Source organism: Rattus norvegicus, chromosome 1 (assembly GCF_036323735.1).
Source record: "Rattus norvegicus strain BN/NHsdMcwi chromosome 1, GRCr8, whole genome shotgun sequence".
Classification (NCBI taxonomy): domain Eukaryota; kingdom Metazoa; phylum Chordata; class Mammalia; order Rodentia; family Muridae; genus Rattus; species Rattus norvegicus.
The window spans coordinates 150,524,468-150,548,411 of NC_086019.1; the positions used below are offsets into that span (position 1 = coordinate 150,524,468).

General features: G+C 35.5%; 1 protein-coding gene and 2 non-coding genes across 3 annotated transcripts in view; all 3 read right to left on the reverse strand.

Annotated features, from left to right (window-relative positions):
• Nucleotides 1–3,219: 3,219 nt before the first annotated feature.
• The window catches only part of Tyr (tyrosinase), a 95,171-nt gene continuing 74,446 nt past the window's right edge, over nt 3,220–23,944 (reverse strand). Inside the window, exons 4-5 of the mRNA NM_001107535.1 lie at nt 13,062–13,243; nt 3,220–4,807 (exon numbers count right to left, since the gene is read on the reverse strand). Coding sequence (NP_001101005.1) covers nt 4,581–4,807; nt 13,062–13,243 — 409 coding nt within the window. The 3' untranslated portion in view covers nt 3,220–4,580. The remainder of the gene's footprint in view (nt 4,808–13,061; nt 13,244–23,944) is intronic.
• LOC120100222 (U7 small nuclear RNA) lies at nt 9,119–9,179 on the reverse strand. Its single transcript, XR_005500001.1, has one exon. It is a non-coding gene; the product is annotated as a U7 small nuclear RNA (small nuclear RNA).
• On the reverse strand, nt 9,321–9,382 carry LOC120100220 (U7 small nuclear RNA). The gene has a single exon (XR_005499999.1). It is a non-coding gene; the product is annotated as a U7 small nuclear RNA (small nuclear RNA).

Sequence of the window (23,944 nt, forward strand, 5' to 3'; positions counted from 1 at the left end):
TAGATGCTGGAATCCGAATTATTTCTTTTTTGCTTGCACATAAGTGTTCTTTTCCATTGAGCATGCCCCCAGCTCAGTAACTTCCACTACCCATGGAATGATGATATATGTGCAAACATATGTGAGATTTTCTATCACACAAAATAAATCCCCAGTGTTATTAGTAACGATGATAATGATAGTGAAGTAATCAAAGATGTGTGTGGAAGTCATGGAAACAATATGACTTTGTATGAGGAATAAGAATTAAAGTCATGGAGGCATAAATTAAAAGTTGTGATACAGCCAATTTAATAGCTTTTTTTTTTACTTCTTAGAATATCTTTGTTATTCAAGCTTTTTCATCATTAAAATAAAATGATACATCCATATTCAGTGATCATATTCTATATAATATAGAGTAGTGCTTAGACTTGTGTCCAGTATATAAATGATGAAAATGTCCTATTATATTTGTCAAAGAAGAAATTAATCCAAATTAAAAATTATGTCTTAGACTAGAAATCAGTAGTTATTTTCTATTTTATGACCTTATTAAATGGTGTTTTAGAATATTACTCTAGAATGGTTATATTTTCATTATAATTTCATAAGTAATAATCTACTTTGCTCTGACCTCCATTTGCATTTTTCAATGTAGGGTATGGTTTATGGGTCTTAATCATCTTTATAGCCCAAAAATCTAGCAAAGTATCTGTTGGCTAAGTTAATGCTGATTTCATTTTGTCTTAATAAGTAAAATACATAACTACTTGGATTTTTTCTTTTATCCTTGGCATATATTTATTGTACACTCTATTGGTATATATTTACTGAACACATTATAAATGTTATAATGTCTTCACTATAACATTTTCATGTGTGTATAACTTTTCTTTTTCTCATATTGATGCCACCCCAAACTACCCACAATATCCTCTCTTCCCCTTCATTCTGGGACCCTTTTTTTTAACCAAATAGTTTCTCCTGAAAATATGAGTATATTCACTCATATGCATATAGAATGCATATAAAATATATGTAGAGTAAATGTATATAGAATACATGTATTCTATAGAAAAAATGTATTCTATAGAATAAATGTATCAAGAAAATGTTATTTTCTTGATCTATGCATTCATCACCATGAACCATAAGTTAATCACTTTTCTTGCAAATGACATCATTTAATTCTTCTTTATAGCTGAACAAATGGTTACCATGTATATATGCCATGGTTTCTCTATCGATTTGTCTGTTGATGGACATCTGAGGTGTCTCTACTACCTAGCTATTGTGAATAGTACTGTTACAAACAGATGTTCAGGTAGCTGTAATGGTATATAGACTTAGATTTGGGGGTGTATATACTCTGCAAAAGCTACTACTGCTATTACTTAGGAATCAGATCATAACTTTGTCATTCAGAAAGTATGTACTCACTATGAAGTGAATAATAGCCAAAAAATAAAAGAAAGAAAGAAAGAAAGAGAGAGAGTGAAAGAAAAGAAAAGAAAAGAAAAGAAGAGAAAAGAAAAGAAGAGAAGAGAAAAGAAAAGAAAAGAAAAGAAAAGAAAAGAAAAGAAAAGAAAGAAAAGGACAGAATACCCAAGATACGGTCTACAGAACTCAAAATGGTCAACAAGCTGAAGGACCCAAGTGAGGATGCCTCAGTCCCACTTGGAAGGAAGAAGAAAGCAACCACAAGAGAGGGAGGGCCTGGGAAGGAAACGGGATTGGGGGGTGGGAGGGGAACATTATTTGGTATTGAATGGGGCGGGGAAGGCTTGAAGCCCTGAGGCCCAGCAGAAAGAACCTTGGGAGGTAGGAGGTTGGAAGGACCCTCCAGAGACCTGGGAGGTGAGAAACTCTCAGAATTCAAAGTGGGAGTACTCTAGATGAACCAGAGAGCCCACCTCCGGCAGAAAGACAGGGCATCAAGTAAGGGGTGGTGTTGCTATTCCATAGTTAAAACTCTGACCCATAATTGTTCTTGTCTGAAAGAACTGAGGGAATGGAAATGGAGAAGAGCCTGAGCGACAGGCCCAAAGTAGGATCCAGCTCAAGGGGAGGCCCCAAGACCTGACACCATTACTGAGGCTGTGGAGCATTCACAAAAAGGGAGCTATCCTGACTGACCTCTGAAAGACCTAACAAGGAGCTAAAAGAATCAGATGCAGATATTTGCACTCAACCAATGAACAGAAGCTGCTGATCCCTGTGGTTGAATTAGGGAAAAGCTAGAGGAAGTTGAGGAAGCTGAGGATGAGGGCGACTCTGTAAGAGGACCCCCAAGATCTCTCAGACACTGTATCACCAACCATACAGCAGCTGAGATGAGGCCCCAAACTCATGTACAACAGAGGACTCCCGGGTCTGGGTTCAGTCAGAGAAGATGCACCTAACCCTCAAGAGACTGGAGGCCCCAGCGAGCTGATAGGTCTATTGGTGTGGGTTAGGTAGGGACATCTTCATGGATACAGGGAGGATGGGAGGAGGTCTGTGGAACAGTAGGAGGATAGGTTGGGAGGCGAGTGTAAAAATAAAAATAGATAGATAGATAGATAAATATATATCTACCCTCCACTTCTCACTGTGACTCTCCACAGACCCACCCCTTCCTCACTGCCTCCTCAGCTTCATATCTGTTTTCTTTTTTAAGTTTAATAACTCATTGACTATAACTTATGGTGTGCATATGCTACTGAGTTTAGACCCTGCTACTGGAGCATGAGGATTCTACCAGGACTCTTATAGAAAACTGAGTCTCCCTGAAAGAGAAGCCATCACTGCCCATAGTGCATCAGTTAGGGGTTGAGGCTAAGGAATCTTTTTCTATTCCATCCTAGAATGTTGCTATATTTTAAAAAAAAGTCCCAAATAATAAATTTGAGTATATAAAACTTAAGTGAAACATTAAAAATATTTAAGTTGTTCATATGTAGTTTGCAACAGCTGGATAATCTTAAGGCTTTAATGGTATTAATAGCTTGTTTTCAATTTACATCCCATTTTATAAACTGCCAACTGATCTCATAAATGTAAATTTATAAAAACATCGAAAGGCTACTGAACATCAATGACTTATGCTTGTTGTCAGCCTCGTAGAGACACTGGCTAAAATGACTTTTATCCATCCCAGATTAATCTCTACAGATAGAGAATTACATGTTTGATTTGATTTTAAAAAGATGACTAAAGCTAGTTTTAAAACATAAAACCCAGAGTGCAGGAAAAGGGAGGAAAGAATGCCAGTTATTTATTTCTTAAGAAAATGATGCAGCAACAGGACAATTGCATAAAAAAATGAAACAGTTTATAAAATTTACACAGTAAGCAAGACTAAAATATATAAGGTTGATGAGAATCTAATGAAACTTTCAAATACATTGAAATATCCATAATACAATTTTGTTGCCATAATAAGAAACTATATAGAATCAAAAAAGATGGTGTGACTGCTATTCATATAGATATGTTGAGCCTCTAGAGAAAACAAACAAAAAAACAAAAAAAAAAAAACCAAAAATACTCTATGATGGCATGCAGAGTGGCAAAGGAGGGCGTTGTATTATGATAAAGGGGAAAACAGTTTACCATTGTACCATGAAACTGGATGTGGCCCTGATATTCTCCCATCAGAATCTGATTCAGACGGTTTTTCACATTTCTGTTTCTATTCCTTTGGCCCTTGAGTTTGACCATTACTGATCACAGTCAGGCAGACTCAAAGCTTCAGATGTTACTGTAGTCATCTGTTTTGATTCTTTTTCTGGCTATGAGTAATGTTCAGGTAATAATCTCTAGTAATAGTTCACTCCTCCCAGAAGCCACTCTTCTATTAGGCAGAACATTCAGATCTCTTGCCTGATTGTTTTCTACCAGTCACTGAATGTAGATAAAATAGCTTAAATATGACAACTAATGAAAGCTGGCAGATGTTCTCCTCTGTTACTGATTTTGTAATTATTCATCTCTCCTAATCATTAATGAAATGAGTTCAAAAATTAGTGAGCATTTCTATCTGAGATTTTCAAAATTGTCATGTAACATGGACACAGAGGCACAAATACACACACACACACACACACACACACACACACACACACACGCGCGCGCGCGCGCGCGCGCGCGTGCGCAAGCACGCATGCATGCATGAACACATGCATGCACTTAGAAAGAGAGAGAGAGAGGGAGGGAGAGAGCAAAATTTTATTTTCTTGGAAATTTACAATGAAGTAAGGAAAACAAAAATGTGCCTCAAGTTCATAGGCATCACTTTTTATAATTTTATTGTGATTTTATTTTTTTTTATTTTTTTCAAATGACATGATTTTATTTTAAATCACCAAAACACATTCATAAAAACCAACCCAAGAGAAATTTTTTAACAGAAATTTTATTTAGATACAATTTATTTTTTAGGAAATACCAGTCTTTCCTTAGAAACTGGGACGTGGGAAAAAAACATGGGTCTGAGCAAAACCCAGTCAGACAAACAGCTATGGTCTATGTTTTGTATTAGTTTAAAATTGTAGAAACACAAACAAATAGGTAGAGTGAGGTCAGACCTTTTAGTCCCACTCTGTTTCCTAGGATTTTCATAGATGGCTCTGGTACAGCAAGCTGTGGTAGTCATCTTTGTCCATGAGGAGGGGCTGCCTTTCCTCCTGGGGTTGCTTTTTCTTCTGATGGCATAGCCTACTGCTGAGCCCAGCTAGAGCTGTAGCAACAACAGCTCCCACCAGTGCTGCTCCAAGAAGCCATGGCCAGATACGACTAGCTTGTTCCAAGTAGGGTTCAATATAGTTTCGGTAAAAGCCTGGATCTGAAATAGAAAGAGATCATGCTGTTTTCAGGGATATCACCATCAACATAACAGCATTTTAGCATGCTACTTAGTAGTAAGATGCTTGGGTTTGAGTGCCAGCTATTTTGCTTGGTAAATAGAAAGAGAAGCTTGGGGAAAGTTAACCTATTCTTTCTCAGGCTCAGTTTCCTCCCTAGGAAGAAGAGGAAACAATTCTCTGCTTTTGGGACTTCATGAAACCTGCATATAAACCTCACTGTATAATATTGTTAGGTATTATTGTTGTAATTTTATACAATTCCTTTGATGATTGTGTAATAGTATTGCCCATGTATGAAACATAGTTGTATTATTAACTGGTAATGATCTGTTGGATAATTTAAATTATTTGAATAACTCTGACTATACAGCTGGAAAAAGCTGTGTAGTCTCAGAGCAGTCACAAGAACACTAAGACACATGCACACTGTTCTTGCAGAGATCTCAGCTTTCAAAGTATGTGTGCATATGTGTGTGTGTTTGTGTGTGTCTATGTGTGTGTATGTATATGTGTATATATGTGAGCATGTACATGTAGATGGCATCAAGGTTAAAAGAGGGTGAATGGGCACCTGGAGATGAAGCTACAAGTAGTTATGAACTGCCCATGTTGGTACTGGGATTTGAACTTCTGCCCTTTGTTAGAAGAGCAAACCCTAAACTCTTTAGATACCTCTCTATCTTTACAATTTTCAGTCTTAAGACAATAGATTTTAGTCATGAGTGTTTTTAAAATAATTTCAACTGAGGAAAACTCCCAGCCTTTGATCATCTGTAATTACTTCAAACCTCATAAGATAACACAACTGGGTTGGGATTAGTACATTTGTGACTCCTGCCACCCATACATAATTTTCTACCCCTGAATCTTCTAGTTCAGATAATCTAACATACATATTTTGAAAATAATGTATGTGTGCGATTTCCCTGTATGTTTCCTAAAGTTTTTCATAAAATCAAATTACACCTTTACTTTCATGAGTTTCCTAAAAAATATTTTTCTATTTAGTCCAAGAAGCCCTAAACATCTAAATATTATAGGTCTGGCATTTCTTCTACTATTACGTCAACACATTGTATTTGAGAGAATACAATATATATTCAGTACGATACTGACTCCTTGAAGACCCAAACTATGATGTATAGGGATAATATCTTGTATACTGTGTGGAAGCATTATTGTTAATCAAAGTCTGATGACCAATAAGCTGAGGGAGGATTACAAGGTGGGACTTCTGGCAAAGAGAGAGGAGCTCTGAGAAATAGCCACAGCAGGATTCACCACCTGGACTTGGCACAAGTTGTATGAGGTAACCAGCCATGTGGCAAACACAGAATGATATAAACAGGATAACTGAGATATAGGCTAGTCAGAGAAGCCTGGTGTAAGGCCTACTCATTTATTAATAAATAAACAGGATGAACAAGCCCCTGGAACTGAAGCTACAAGTAATTAATTAGGAACAGGGGTGTGGGTGGAAAAGTAAAAGCCAGTGGTTACAATGAAGTAATTCTGAAATTTGATAGAGTGCCTGAGCCCCATGAGAAAAGTAGATGTTTAAGCCATGACTGAATGTACTTATTGTACTCCAAAAAGGTAATGAAGAAATATTAGGCTGATTTAGTGAGATATTCAAAGGATATCGATGGAAAACAAATTATAAATTAGACATTAACTACATTACATTAACTACAATGTTCTGAGGTAAAATTTGTAGTTTATTTTTTAAATCTGGTATATAATAAAATTAATTATAAATAAATTAATTAACTAATGTAAAAATAATTAAAATTAATATATATTAAAAATATGGAGCATTGGCTCTAAGAGAAAAATAATATGAGAAATAACTATAACAGACTGATTCAATGTAGAAACAATAAAAATTTAAGCTGTGTCTTTAAGTGACAGTACCATATTGAGATGGTACAAATAAAATAGGTTTGTAAGAGAGGTAAACTCATTATTTATATATGAAGACGCCTGAGATAGACTTAATGAATTAAAAGATATTATTATTTACATATTATTTAGAAACATGGAAATAATTTTTAAAAGTACAGCTATGATACTTGGGACACTAACCTGCTAAGAGCATAGACATGGAAAGTGATGTCTTTGTTTTGATATTTGAAAAAGTCTAGCCTTTAAAATATCATACAACATCATTTGATAAAATGAAATTATTAAGCATGATCAATGACATGATTCATGTATGAGAGTCAAATATAAGCAAATACAAAACAGAGACAAACATAAATGGAATACATTATTTTCCAACACTTAAGAATATTTCATTATATAATACAGAAATGTATTATAAAATAGTACCTGAATTCTAAAGTAATAAATAAATAGTATGACGAGAAATAAATTATCAAATGATATATGATGAAGTAGGTTGGTTTTATAGAAAAAATCATGTAAATTAATTACATGTGAATTTAAAAATTAGCTTCAAATATATACAATTAGAAAAAATAATAGTCTTACTATCACGTATATACTTAAGGCATACACTCATTCAAAGAATAATTTAAGATGTATATGCTTCTAATTATAAATATTCTGCTTACGTAAATACAATTAAGGTCTATTTAGAAAATTTTAAAATTCCAGCAAACAAAGAACCCGCACTTGGTACTCTCTCAATAAGAGGAGATAGATTGCTTATGGAAGGCAACTTCTATAAACTGTTTCTTCTTTGGGTTGCTTATATGAAATGCCACGAGAATATTGATGAGACATCATAGATTACAGAATCCAAGGGAAAGATTAAGTCTTAAGAAAGATTAAGGTATAGTCTTCAAAATTATGGGTTATTTTTTCATTAGAGTATTACTAGCAAAAAATTTATTCAAGTCAAAAAAATTTTAACTCATACCTTAGTATCTTTGCTACCCACTCCTTCATTCCACCCCTGTTGAAGTAGAAACTACAGTAATTTTTTCATGATCATCTTCTTTAGAGATATTTGATATGTACAGAATAGATGCCTAACTCATGATATTACTAATGAATGCTCTGAATTCTCTATCCTGCAACTAAAACAGTGGATTCAGGAACTAAAGTCAGTAAGCAAAGCCAGCACAAGATAAGAAGCAAAAAATCAAAAGCTAGAAAACTGAAGACCTGGTCCCCTCTGTCTTTCTCCTTTCCTCCTTTTTTATCCTTTGAGTATTCCCGTTTTTCTAATTTTATGTTCAAATTATTGTTTTGTCTAATCTCATTCTTATTTGCTGATATTTGCTCTTCAAAAGTTCTAATGACTTTGAGAAGTTAATTAACTTCACATCCCACAAAAGGAAAAGAGATATACTCATGGCATGCTGGAATGATAATTACATATAAATAATTCATAGTAAAATTATATACCTAAATCAAGGAAAAAGGCACCATTTACTTTATGAGGTATTTGGAAAGTTTGATAATGTTCTGAATGAATGACGTAGGAGTATGCTCCTTTCAACCTGGAGGATTTGTTAATAACTAATTGCATATTAAAACTCAATATTAAAAAAGGACAAAAATAGAACTTTTTTTTAAAACTTAAGTGGTGGCTACACGGAGAAATATCTATTTTTTCTGTTTCTTTTATTTACCTTTCTCTAAAAAATCATCTTATCTATCTCTAAAGCCTTTAGAAGTCAAGAAGCTAGTTTTAATGAAAATAGATTGTTTTTTGGTTGTTTATCATCACCAGAAATGTCAATAAATGACTGATATAAAAATGTAAATGTCTAGATTTGAGTGCCATTAATTTAAATAATCAAAAATTGAAACAAATGAAAATGTGGCATTTATTTTCAGTAATACTGAGACTCACTCTTAAATACATTTTAAAAATATGTTTGATAATGGGACTTAAATGCCTAGATTTAACTACTCCTATTTATTTGCATACATAGTTGATTTTAAATATCTGTCAACATGTAGCAAATTGGATAATTATTTCTCTTATGTCCTGGATATCAAAGGGAGCAGCTAGTGCTCTTAAACACTAACTAAGCTATCTCTCCATGCCAAGAAACAGCTTCAACTTGGAAAGGGGGTCCTGAGAGGGGAGTTTGGAAGACTCGACATCAATTGTGGGTACAAGCTGAGAGCTCTGTCTTCTGCTTGATAAAGCTCTCCAGAGGTTTCCAGACAACTCAGCTCTTGCTAGAAAAAAATTCTAAAAGCTCTCTGGGTAGATAGCTCATGGACTTTCTATCCAATGCCAGAAAAGCTGCTAGAAAACAAAACAAAACAAAACAAAACAAAACAAGCAAACAAACGAAAAAAACTCTTGGGTCCTCAGACCTAGGTCAGAAATTCTGCTAGAAAAATTCTAAAACAGCTGTAACAGCTCTCCAGGATAGCTTTTAGGTTTTTTTTTTTTTTTTTTTTTTTTTTTGGTTCTTTTTTTTTCTGGAGCTGGGGACCGAACCCAGGGCCTTGCACTTCCTAGGCAAGTGCTCTACCACTGAGCTAAATCCCCAACCCCAGCTTTTAGGTTTTTTGACCAAAGTCAGAGAAGCTGCTAGAAAAATTCTAAAACAGCTGTAACAGCTCTCCAGGATAGCTTTTAGGTTTTTTTGACCAAAGTCAGAGAAGCTGCTAGAAAAAAATTCTTGGGTTTTCGACCAAGGTCAGAAATCCTGTTAGAAAATATCTAAAAAAGCAATATTTGCTCTCCAAACAGTTCTTTCTGGGTAGGTCTTTCTTTCAGACCAAAGCCCAGCCTTTTATTTACATATCAATGTTGTCATTTGCTCCATGTTCCCTTTCGATTATCTCATGAATCAACCTTTTATGACCTTAGGCCCCTTGATTTCAAACAACAAGTACTGTTTTTTTTTTTTTTTTAATGAATTCAGAGATCTAAGTATGCACAGACAGTAAGCTAGCTGGGTAAGATCCGGCTCTGAGATCACCATTCCTACAAATCTATTTATCTACTTCCTTAATATCTTTCTGACAGATTGGCTTATAGTGCAGTTGCTTCTGTTCCTTGTGGCCCATGAAGCTTCTTGTATAATTCATATTACTTTCCTATACTTTGCATAGTTGAGAAATTATACATCTTTGAATTCATGTTTTTAGAATTTTTTTTCAACAGGCTGTCCTGAAGTTCATAGCATTTACCATTTTGCTGAGTTCATTAGACACACCCTCGCCTCCTACAGTAGTGCTGTTTCTGATTATCAATGGGGTCATTAACCTTGGCAGAGAAGATATCCCCCTGAAGGGGGAACATAAATTAAATAATGTGAATTAAGAGACAAACAAATCTCGTGTGCACAGCAACCATTAACATGCATTCTTTAGAATTAAGACATCAAGACCTCTGGAATCATAAGCCAAAATAAACTCTTTTTTTTTTTTTTGATGTTTCTGTCCTTGCCTTTTATCAGTTTTCCCTAAAAGAAAATCACTTGCTTCTCAGTTTGTAAAACATCACTAAATCTGATTACAAGAGAAAATGTTTGACAAATTCAGAATACTTAATACTTAAATACTTAAGTAATTATCAACATGAATACTTGAATGATGAATAATGACGGTCATGAACTAAGTTATTGGAAAAAAATTAATAATATTTTTAGAAATCTTGAAGTTTAGCAATGAATAGAGATAAAATTTAACTACTTTGAATGTATAAAGAAACAGTAATGAAGAATGCTTAAAAAGATAGAAAATAGGCAATTTCTATTATTTATTTTAAAACTAACTTTTTCTAAGGTTAACTTTGTTAGTTCATAGCTATACAAAAGCATAGTAAATCAGTAAAGTATTTCAAATCAATACTGTGTATTTTAACATACTTAGCAAAAATATATTCCACCTTCTATTAGGAGTTTTTATTCTTGTCTCTCATATAGATCTAAGGTCTAGGTATCTGGAGCTTCAAGTCTATGTATCGTATTGTGCTGAGAAATATTTACCCTGATGTTTCGTATTTTATCATTCTATCATAACAAAAATATGGGCTTCCCCTTTGTGTCTGGCCCTTTCTTTTATCATTGTTAAATATATCAGCAAATTATACTATAATTTACATCACCAGTTAAAAAGCTTCAAAGGAGTCCTATAATTTCTTCTTTATTTACTCAGTGTTTAACTTATTTGCCAATTTCTATGAGTTATGTCCTAAAAATATAATGAGGAATAAACTGGTTCTTGGATCACACCCAGACAATGCCCCAGTCATAAAAAAAACATACAATTTGTGTTAACTTTTACAAAACATCTCAATCTTTTCAATGTTAATTTCTTTGTCCGTAACATCCAATAGAAGAATTCAATATTCCATAAATACAGTGGTCATCTTTGATTTTTAGTCTTATTCTTTCAGGTTAGAATATTTGCTGCCCTTTTCTATCTGCTGCCTACCAATTCTTTAAACATTGTCAATAATGAATTATATATAAATCACTGTTTACATATCTGAGTCCTTAAAAAATTTGCTGTTCTGTCTTTGTACTTCCTTGCACAGTCTTTTGGACTTTGTAGTGATTTAAATATGCATGGTCCAGGGAGTGGCACTATGTAGGGGTGGGTTTTAAGACACTTGTCTTGGCTGCCTGGGAGTCTTTCTTTTCCTAGCTGTCTCTCAGTTCCTCTAGCCCAATGTCTGTCTGGATGCTGTCACACTAGGACCTTGATGATAATGGACTGAACCTCTGAACCTGTAAGTCAGCCCCAATTAAATGTCCTTTATATGAATTGCCGTGCTCATGGTATCTGTTCACAGCAATAAAACACTAATTATGACACACTTCCATATTGGATTTGGTGCTTACTGATATCCAAATTACATTAGTCATTTCAATGGAACTAAAGCTGATTGTAAGAGCTAGGAGTTAGTAAGGCTCACACATTTGTTCATTTTTCCTTATTCAATGACCTTATTCATATTTCATTCATTTAACTATTTGTAGTTTTACATTATGTTCTTCTAGCCTTTGTATAGAAGCCTTTATATACAATAGTGAAAGCATAGTGTGTTAAGGAAACTGTCAAAACCTATTTCCTCCCTATACTGGTATTTAACATTTAAGAACTCACTTCAATTCTATAAGACTGTTATTCTCAGCTCTTTTATGGAAACTAATACCTATCCAGCAAATAATAAATTTATATATATATATATATATGTGTGTGTGTGTGTGTGTGTGTGTGTGTGTGTGTGTGTGTGTGTTTTAAATAAAAAGGGTTCACCCACCCCTACACCCAAAGACTTATGTTTTAAGGACTTAGCTGTCAGCTGATAGGTTTGAGAAGTTGTATCACAAGAATTCTGACTACATTAATTGATTAATTAATTGATAGATTCCCAATATGATGTACTAATTAAGGTGTGCTGGAAAGTAGGAAGCGAAGCCTGATTGGAAGAATTAAGTTACTGGGAGCTTGCCTTTGAGGGATACATCATGGATATGACTTCCTTTTTGTCCATAATACATATTCCTAACATCATGGTATTTCTATCTTGCCTCGAGCTCTAACCAATGAAACCTGGCGATCATGATCTGAAACCTCTGAAACCATGAGAAAATAATTTCATTAACTTGTCTTTCTCAGTCATTTGTCATTGCAACAAATAGGTAGACCAGAATACTAGGAAGTTTCTGCATGGATTAGGCTTTCATTATTGCCTATTACTTCTTCACCAAGAAGATATTAATGTAGTTCTAATTAGGAATACCAAAACCAGTATATACTTCTAGTCCTAAGGCTTTACGTTATGCTTTTAGCCAAAGGAATACTAATTAACATTACAGAAGTTGAAATTCATTACTAGTTGGATTTGAAAGCTTCCATTATTGTATTGGTAATCTTACTAAGAGTCTCCCAGTGAAAGATCACAAACTGCTAACTCCCTATTATCCTGCATAGACTGAATTCTTTAACATGATTCAGAACAATACATTGAGTCATTCCTATCTAAATATATAACAAATAAAATGTGATTCACAGAAATTAAATAATATCCCTAGGTCATAAAATTGTTAGCAGACAGAATAATGGCTCAAAAGCTTCCCAATCCTATATTATTCAATAATTTAGCTGTACAAAATATCCTTGAAATATAGTTCTAGTTCACATGATTATAAATTTGTATAATAAAGTTTCTTAAAAAGTTTTGGGAAAAAATGTATATATGATGGATTTTTTTCTTTTTTACTATCCCAAAAGAGATTGCCCACATTAGACTACACAGTTCATCTTAATGCAACTGAGCCTTACCTGATTCTTGTAGGTAACTGTAGTCATATCCCAGATCCTTGGATGAAATGAAGAAATCACCATTTCTATAGAGTGGAATGAAAGGAACCATGTAGGATTCTCTGTTATGGCCAATAGGTGCATTGGCTTCTGGGTAAACTTCCAAAAGAGGGCGGTGTCTTCGGAGCCATTGTTCAAAAATACTACAAAGGGAAGGGTTACTCAGACTCAGGAACATTTTATATAAAGTCTAAATTTTAAGTTCTTTAAAGACAATCATTGATATCACTAGACTTAGTCAAATGCTGACTATCTTCAAACTTTGACAAGTTACCATCTCCTATCCTAAATAAGGTCATTCATCAGAAATAAGTGTGAGGATTACTTCAAAACTTTCCTTATGAAAATTAAACTTTTATAGCTAGTATAAAGGTTTCAGAATTCAACATTTGTTCTCATGAAATTTAGTCATAATCATAAGTTAAATATAACTTTAAAATGTAAGGAGAGTCAAAAGAAAAAACATAAAACTCAAATGACAAAGTACTAGAACTTAATCAATTTCTGTTTGTTGTTGCATGTGAGTATCAGCAATTTCAATCTTTGTCTTATGGTTGGGAAAGATCATGTTTTCTGAGGCAGAGCCTACCTTTAATGATATAAGATGAAACTGTCCATTTACAGGTTCCCACAATAAAACAAAACCATCCTAGGAATATGAAATAGTCACACACACACACACACACACACACACACACACACACACACACTCACACAGTGGAAATCCATCCTAACAGTGTACAATGACAGTCTTTGGAATAGCATTGACTTTGAATGTGCAGCAAAGATTGCCAGGTCAGGTATGGACTTGGTAGAGGTGAAATGACATAGTTCCTGGCCCTAGAATGGGGCCAGTAGGCATGGACCTTCATAAGTGTCAATGGCTGCTGTGGACATTAGGCTTATTTAAATATCAATGTACTTATTTTCACATTCCTCTCTCAAAGATGTCCTCCCAGTTAATGTTAAAGACTTCATGATAATCGGAGATAGCCCAATTAGCCACAGGTGAAGGTATGGTTAATATCTCACCAAAATGATAAACCCTGGACCCTTCAGCTCTTAAAGCTAAGGAAGAAAACTCTAAAAACATGAGTTTGAAAATATATCAATTCTCAGCTATGAAAAATATGATTATACAATATGAATTGAATGGGAGAGTTTTGAATCTAAAAGAACAAAATCAGCTGCACTCTGTGCGAAACTGTAAGGAAGATAGTAAGGAAGGCGATAAAGAGATTTAAGAAGTGGTGATCATAAGGCATCCCACCCTTCTAAGTTTTTTGTATATGCCTGACAGACAGATCCCTGAGATTACTGTGATTCTGGGACAGAGGGAATTTAGGTCCAGTACCAAACATGGTAGCAATGGTAATTTCATGGCAGGATCCCAGCCAGCTAACCTATCATCTGCACAGATCTGCAGACAGATCTTGGAATTCTTTTGCAATGTTAAAAAAAAAATGTGCATGCTGTCTCCTAAGAATCAAAGGGAAGGGTCATGGGATACTTATTCATAAGATAATTAAAAGGGAATCTATAGTAAATGACTACATTGATATGTAAAAATAAAAGACTGGGCTTATGATCTGCAAGATATGAACTACCCAAAGATAATTTAAAAATATCAAGAGAGAATTCCTTGGTGAACTGTCTGAAGCAGAAAATAGTAAAGATAGCTGTCTGGAGAGCTCCAGAGAAAACAAATCAGAGAGAAAGCAATGTGGAAGGCTATCTCAAGCAGAATTTGAACCGAAAATTTGACTTTGAGTTGTTCCCTTCTCTCAGAATCTCCCTCAAGGCTGAGGCTGTTGCTTGGCAGAAGACAAATGCACCATGAAAGGTACTAATCTGTTCTGCACTAATCTGTTCTCTAGAATGTGTGCTCAGAAGTTTGAGCTTATTGTTCTGATCTGCTCCTGAATGTGTTTCACAATAGTTCTTTAAGCTAGCTACATTTCTTTTGGAACATTTCTATTAAAATAAACCAATGTTAGTTTCTATTAGACACAATAAAAACTAGCAATAATGCTTTAAAAAATTAATTGCATCAGAAGATTTGGAAAACTGAATTCTCAAACAGTAAGAGAATTTATAGAGAACTCTTAAAAAGCATGACAAAAAAAAGCAATTTGTGTTGCCAGACTGGTTAATAGGGGAAGAATGAGAAACCTGGAGTTGAAGTTTCCTTGAGCACTACCTCTATGTTTGATTCTTTCATGATTAAAAAGTAAATTAAAGGCCACACCTGCTCACATTCCTGTCCCAAGAGGAACTTGCCTAGGGCCCTCTGGATACAGGAATATAAGAGCAGTAAGTAGCAGGAACCTATTGGTTTCTTTCTAGACCCAGGACTGAACTGAAATGGTCTCACAGCTCTCTGTACCCAAATCCCATGAAAGAGAGAGCTGGTCTCACAGAAGTGCAGACAATCCTCAGAACTCATAGGAGACAACTACCTCTGCCCACATTCCTGACTCAAGAGGAAACTGCCTAGTGCCTTCTGTGCCCTCTGGTCATAGGAGCCTAAGATCAGTCAGAGGCAGGTCCCTTATGGTTTCTGCTGCGCCAAGAGCCAAAAGCCAGACACAAGGAGTGCCAGCACACCTGAGAGCAGAAGTAAGACCAACTCTTCTGCTCCAAGTGACCTACCGGGCAGCCTTAGGACACACAAAGGCAAAGGTCCTCTGATACAGGACACTTCCGGTTTCTGCCTGTACCCAGAGCTGAACTTCTCCCACAGCCCTCTGTACCCAAATACATGGGGGAGAGAGCTGGACTTTCAGAAGTGCAGACAATCCTGAGAGCTCATGGGAGACCGCCACTTCTGCTCACATTCCTGGCCCAAGAGGAACCTGCCTAGTGCCCTCTGGATATAGGAACCTAGAAGGAGTCATGGTCAGGACCCTTCCAGTTTCTGCCAGCCCAGAGCTAAAAGCCAGTCACCAAGAGCACTGACACACCTGAGAGCAGAGGTAAGACCAACTCTTCTGCTCCAAGTGACTTGCCTGGAGGCTTTAGGACACACAAGCCCAGAAGCAGTTCTCTGATCCCAGATCTGGCTGAAAAAAACTTGTCTACAGGAGTGCTGAAACACTGGAGGGTCAATCCACTGACAGAGACAGCAAGACCAGCTAACAGAAGAGAAAACCCAATGACAAGAATCAAGCACAAGAACCTAAGCAACAGAAACCAAGACTATTTGGCATCATCACAGCCCAGTTCACCCACCAAAGCAAATACTTGATATCCAAACACACCAGCAAAGCAAGATTTGGATTCAAAATCAAATCTCATGATGATAGAGGACTTTAAGAAGGACATAAAGAACTCCCTTAAAGAAATACATGACAACACAGATAAATAGGTAGAAGCCCTTAAAGAGGAAACCCAAAAATCCCTTAAAGAATTACAGGAAAACACAACCAAATAGGTGATGGGATTAGACAAAACCATCCAGGATTTAAAAATGGAAAGAGAAACAATAAAGAAATCACAAAGGGAGACAAAGTTGGAGACAGAAAACCTAGGAAAGAGATCAAGAGTCATAGATGAAAGCATCACCAACAGAATACAAGAGACAGAAGAGAGAATCTCAGGGGCAGAAGATACCACAGAGAACATTGACACAACTATCAAAAATAATGTAAAAAATCCAAAAAGAAACAGGAGAAAGCATACTTCAGATGTTTGATAGCAGACTTAAAAGTTGTAGAACAAAAAGAAGCAAATACCCCAAGAGGAGAAGAAGGAAGGAAATAAACAAACTCAGGGCTGAAATCAACCAAGTAGAAACAAAAAGAACTATACAAAAAAATCAACAAAACCAGGAGTTGGTTCTTTGAGAAAGTCAAAAAGATAGATTAAACCCTTAGCCCGACTAACCAGAGGGTACAAATTAACAAAATCAGAAATTAAAAGGGAGACATCACAACAGAATCTGAGGAAATTCAAACAATCCTCAGATACTACTATAAAAGCCTATATTCAGCAAAACAGGAAAATCTGGAAGAAATGGACAATTTTCTAAACAGATAACAGGTTTCAAAGTTAAATCCAAATCAGATAAACCATCTAAACAACCCATAACTCCTAAATAGAAGCAGTTATTAAAATTTTCCCAACCAAAAGAAGCCCAGGACAATATGGGTTTAGTGCAGAATTCTATCAGACCTTCATAGAAGACCTCATACCAATACTATCCAAACTATTCCACAAAACAGGAACAGAAAGAACACTAACAAATTCCTTCTATGAAACCACAATTTTGTTTGTACCTAAACCATACAAAGACTCAAAAAAGAAAGAGAACTGCAGAACAATTTCTCTTATGAATATCAAGGTGACAATATCCAATAAAACTGTCACAAACCAAATCCAAGAACACATCAGATGCTCATCCATAATGATCAAGTAGGCTTCATCACCGGGTTTCAGGGATGGTACAATATACAGAAATCCATCAACATAATCCACTATGTAAACAAACTCAAAGGAAAAAACCACATGATCTTTTCATTAGATGCTGAGAAAGCATTTGACAAAATTCAACACCCCTTCATGATATAAGTCTTGGAAAGATCAGGAATTCAAGGTCCATACCTATACATAATAAAAACCATATACAGCAAACCAGTAGGTAACATTAAACTAAATGGACAGAAACTTGAAGCAATCCCATTAAAATCAGGGACTAGACAAGGCTGCTCACTCTCTCCCTACTTATTCAATATAGTTCTTGAAGTTCTAGCCAGAGCAATCAGACAACAAAAGGAGATCAAGGGGATACAGATCAGAAAAGAAGAAGTCAAAATATCACTATTTACAGACGATATGATAGTATATTTTAAGTGATCCCAAAAGTTCCACCAGAGAACTACAAAACCTGATAAACACCTTCAGCAAAGTGGCTGGGTATAAAATTAACTCAAATAAATCAGTAGCCTTCCTCTACACAAAAGAGAAACAAGCTAAGAAAGAAATTAGGAAATGAGACCCTTCACAATAGTCACAAATAACAAAGTGTGGATGCTTCACTTCTTTTTAAAAGGGGGGAAAATATCCATTGAAGGGGATATGGAGGCAAAGTTTAGAGCAGAGACTGAAGGAACGACCATTCAGAGCCTGCCCCACATGATTATATACATACATATATAATATATATATATATATATATCCAAAACTAGATAAGATTGATAAAACTAAAAAAGTGCATGCTGATAGGACCTGTATACAGATGTCTCCTTAGAGATACAACCAGAGCATGTCAAATACAGAGGTGAATGCTAGCAGCAAACCATTGAACTTAGAACTGAACTCCAGTTGGAGGAATTAGAGAAAGGACTGAAAGAGCTGAAGGGGCTTGAAACCCCATAAGAACAACAATGCCAACCAACCACAGGTTCCAGAGATTAAACTACTACCCAAGGACTATATATGGACTGACCCATGGCTCCAGCTCCATATGTAGCAGAGGATGGCCTTGTTGGGCACCAGAGGAAGGAGAAGCCCTTGGTCCTGCCAAAGTTGGAACCCCAGTGTAAGGGAATATTGGGGGGGGGATGGAAGAGGGAGTGGATGGGGAGGGGAACACCGATATAGAAGAAGGGGAGAGGGTGGGGCTAGGGGCTTATAGACAGGAGACCAGGAAAAAGAATAACATTTGAAATGTAAATAAAAAAATCCAATAAAAAAAAACCTAGATAATATTGATGAAGACAAAAAGTCCATACTGACAGTAGCCTAATGTAGCTGTCTCTTTATAAGCTCAGCCCGAACATGGCAAATACAGAGCAGAATGCTGGCAGTCAACCATTGAACTGAAAATGGGGTCCCTGTTGGAGGAATTAGAGAAAGGATTGAAGGAGCTGAAGGTGCTTGCAACCCCATAAGAACAACAATACCATCAAACAGAGCTCCCAGGTACTAAACCACTACCCAAAGACTACACATAAACAAACCCATGGCTCCATCTGCACATGTAGCAAAGGATGGCCTTGTTGGGTATCAATGGGAAGAGAAGCCCTTGGTCTTCCCGTGTCTGGACCCCACCCCCCAACTACAGGGGATTGTCAGGTTGGATGGGAGGCAGAAATAGAGGAGGTGGAAAGGGAGAACACCCTTATAAAAGAAGAGGAGGGGGATGTGTTAGGGTGCTTATGGCCGGGAAACCAGGAAAGGGAAGAACATTTGAAGTGTAAATAAAATATATCCAATAAGAAAAGTAAATTAAAAATATTGAATTTGCTGAAAACATGGTCCCTGTATCCTTACAATTTAACACATCCAAAAATTCAATATTAGAAAACATTTATGAAGGTCCAAATAAAGAAGTTATTGATAATTTTAAAGTTTAAGCTAGAAAGTAAGAAGGTAGTACGTTGTAGAGAGCAGGTTATATAAAAGGGAGACTGATTATACTTGAATGAATTAAAGAAAATTTACAGTTTAAGTTACAACAAACAGAAGAAGAAAGTCAAGTAGAAAATAACAGAATTTTTTCTATGGTTAAAGGCAATTCTGTTACTTGAGATCTGGATTTCAATCACTAGTCTAGTCAATATATTTTACCTGTACATGAAAGTAAACAAAAACCATAAAAATATGGATCATGAAAAATATGGATCATTTTTAGTTTATTATTAAATATGTATTAAGCATATGTTACATGTCAACTTCTAATTCAAAATGGGAAAAACCTATGGCAGAAAGATACTATGTAGATTAAAACAGCAACACACACAGATTGTTGATAGTAGCATTTTTCCGGATCCCTTTGCCAATCATCTTTCATAAGGAAAGTGAAATTGCTGTGACAGAAATATGAAGACCATATGTTTGGAGCCAGCTTTCTAATATTATTCTGGTAGACAAAATGAGGAAAAAATAGGCTTCTAAAGGTTTGACTTTCTTTGATATCCAGTTTTTTCAACTGAAAAAGATTAGAACAGGTTTTATTAGATTGTACTTTTATCTTCAAAAAAGCCTTAAGTTAATCCCATGCAATTTACATAATACAAACAAACCAAAGCACGAAAAGATATTATTTAATTGCTTTATATTTGGTTTTAAGATGTGTACATATGTATATATGTGTACATATATACTTGAACTGTATGGATATTATATGACTAATTTATAAATACATATGCATGTATGATATTTTATTAGTTTAAAATCTTATATTTTTATAAGTGCATATTTTGGGTACATGCAGAGTCTTTGACAATTGGTTCTTTCCCAAACTGTCATACACTTTGATATAAGAACAGGCTAATGTGAAAAGTCTGAAGAAAAAAATTGTACCTGATTTCATCTGAGAAAAATTACTATTACAGTTTAATTTATAAATAATCTTGTTTCTACCAAGAAATAAAGACAAAACTCTTACCTTAATAGGACAAGGGCATCAATCCTTAGCTCCAGATTTAATGGATGAGACCATTAATTTGCTTACTATTTTATCAACTTGTGAAAATGAAGGCATTAATTTTGATTAAAACCTTCAGTGGTAGTTTTCATCTTCAGCTAATTTCATGAAACTGTATCTAGAATATGGCTTTCATTGAAATACTAATAATAAACTGTATATTCACAGTGACAGTTTGGGGGGAAATCTCATTAGAAAACTCATATGCACTGAATCTGGACAGATTTCTGAAAGTCTGAGAAACAGGGGGAGAGGAATTATAGAATTAGGAAAAAGTGATCATAGAGAGATGGAATGATATGTTTTAAAGATAGACTATTTGGTTTCAATAAAATAATAAAAAGTCCTGGGTTGCTATTGCCTAAACAATGATAAAAAGAAAAAGTGGAAAAGGAGCAACTTCTCTTGAACCCATAAGAAAATCCAGATTTTAGGACAAGTTTCTGACCCTAAAGCTGTAGGTGTATATTATTGAGTAATTTTAGAGATGAAGCATAATCATAACTGGAATATCAGAATATACAAGTTTCTGACCCTAAAGCTGTAGCCTAAAGAATATGGCTAAAATCTATGTACTAGGAGCCAATGCAACTGGATTCATAAAATTGATAATACCTAAACATTTTAGGAAAACCTGAAGAGTTATTCTAGGCTTGGGTAATAGTGACAAACTTCTGGGGTAGCAGTCTCATGGCTATTACAACACACATTATGACTTTACATCCAGGAATTCTACAAGGTTTTCAGGACGAAGATACAAGATCTTATCTAACTCTGTACATGCAAGCAATTATTGTGAAATATGTTGAGAAGCTTTTAAAATTAAGGTGTATTAACTGGAGAAATGAATTTCTCCCAATCCACCTCTGCTCTTGTCTTACTCAATGGGGAAAAACATAAGACCAAAGGGCCCAAGGCCTCCAGAAAATATTTATGTAGTGCTGAAGTAGGGGGAGAAAGAATGGGTTGGGCTAAAAGAGTTTAGAGAAATACATTTGTAGCCACAGCACCTGAACATTGGGGTACTAAAACTTACAAAAGTTTCAGAATATGCTATATGACTTCCTGGCTCTCAGGCTGTAACATCACACCAATAAAGACACAGTATCAAATCAGAGATTACAACTAAAGGAACTACAATATTCTAAGGAACAAGATATATGTCCTTAAGAAAGGTATACAGGGAAGTCCAAAACCAAAAGAAAAAATATCAAAGGTACTAGGGAAAGTTGAAACTTATGTCAACTATAACCACAGTAAATCAATTAAAGATTATTGAATATAAAAAATAAAATTAATCTTCACAGTAACATTGTATTTACCTCAGCTACTGAAATTAAATAAAAACAAAACATCCAAAGTAAGACAACTTGTGTAAAGAAACAAAGTAACTATCAGAATTCCAAATACCATGTATACTTTTACCATCATAGAATTCAAAAACGATATTAATAATATGCTGAGTTCTAAAATGAAATATGAAAAATAATAAGACAAGATAAAATATGTAAGCAGATGTACAAACTCTAATAAACAACCAAAGAAAACATCAGAAATAAAAAATATCTACAATAAAAATGAAGGATGTCTACTGTGAGAGAGAGAGCAGAATCAAAGGAAAAGAGAAAGAAGAAATAAGAAAAATGCCCTAAATGAGAATTATTGAGTAATTTTAGAGATGAAGCATAATCATAACTGGAATATCAGAATATACAAATGGAAAAAAAGATAAACTCCAATAGAAAAATTTGTTTTGTTTTGTTTGTTGCAATAGCAAATGAGTACATCTCTTGAGTATGAAAACCTTGTAGTGGCATAGAGTAAGGATATGAATAAAAAATATTTACTATTGAACATATACATAGATACAAACACACACACATGGGGGGTACGGAGAGAGGAAAAGAGTGACAGAAAGACAGAGAGAAACAGAGAGAGATGAGAGATACAGACAGACACACACACAGAGACAGAGACAGAGACAGAGATACAGAGAGAGAAACACACAGAGAGAAACACACAGAGAGAAACACACACAGAGAAACACACAGAGAGAAACACACAGAGAGAAACACACACAGAGAGAGAAATAATTCAGGACAAGGAGCAAACTGAAATTTTTCGCAATTGCTTAATATGAAACAATTTAAACTAAAATATTAAGTAGTATTGGTTTATAATTCAAACTATAAAATAAATAAAGTATATTCACACTAATATAAATGAATTAATAAGTAGCGGCAATTTATAATGTCAGATACTCTCAAATAATCACGTTGATTTCTGTTTGCCAGAAGTGTATAAGGACTTCCTTCTGAAGAGCATTATCAGAGAGTGGAAAGATTTAAGAGTTTGAGAAACCTGTTAAAAACCACCTCTACCAGAAACCATACATTAATATTAACAGTGGTAATCTCATTATATGTCCTTCATATGATATTACTTTTGTAATATTCTTACAATACAAGACTTGTATGCAATACGAATCAAGTTCTGGAGCTGGAGAGATGGCTCAGAAGTTAAGAGCTCTGATTGCTCTTCCAGTGGTCCTGAGTTCAATTCCCAGCAACCACATGGTGGCTCACAACCATCTGTAATGGAATCCGATGGCCTCTTCTGGTGTGACTGAAGACAGCTACAATGTAATCATATAAGATAAATAAAGAAACAAACAAACAAATAAATAAATCTTTTTTAAAAAAGGAATCAAATTCTGTTGAGGGACATTATACAAGATACTCCAGTATGTCCAGATCGATAAAAGAAAGTAAGAACAGAGTTCCCTGCACCCAAATCCTGTGGGGGAAGAGAGTGTACGATCCAGGAGTGCAGACATCCTGGGACAACAGGACAGACTGCCACCTCTTCACACCTTGGCCAACATCCCTGGTCAAAGGGGAAACTGCACAGTGCTTTTGGACACAGGGATATAGGAACAGACAGGTACCAGTACTGAACTGAACAAGCCAAACGACTCCCTGCACCCAAATCCCATGGGGAGAGAGCTGGAACCTCAGAAGTGTGGATACTCCTGAGAAGTCAGAGGAGACTACCCTCTGCCCGCAGTCCAGACCCAAGAGGGAATCATACAGTCCCTACTGTGCGCACTGGGTGCAAGGACCTACATGAGCAATCAGGGGCAGGACCCTTTGATTCCTGCCCAAGCCTAGAGCTGGAAGACAGTCTCCAGGATCACCAACACATCAGAAATCAGAACACCTGTTCTCAGGAAAGGCTGAAAGAAAAGAGGAAAACAGTTCAACTGGAGTGCTGACACAGAAGCCTATAGCAGGGTCAAGTCACTGTCAGAAACGGCAAGAAAACCAAACACCAGAGACAACCTAATGGCTAGAGGCAAGAGCAGGAACCTAAGCAATAGAAACCAAGATTACTTGGCATCATCAGAGCCCAGTTC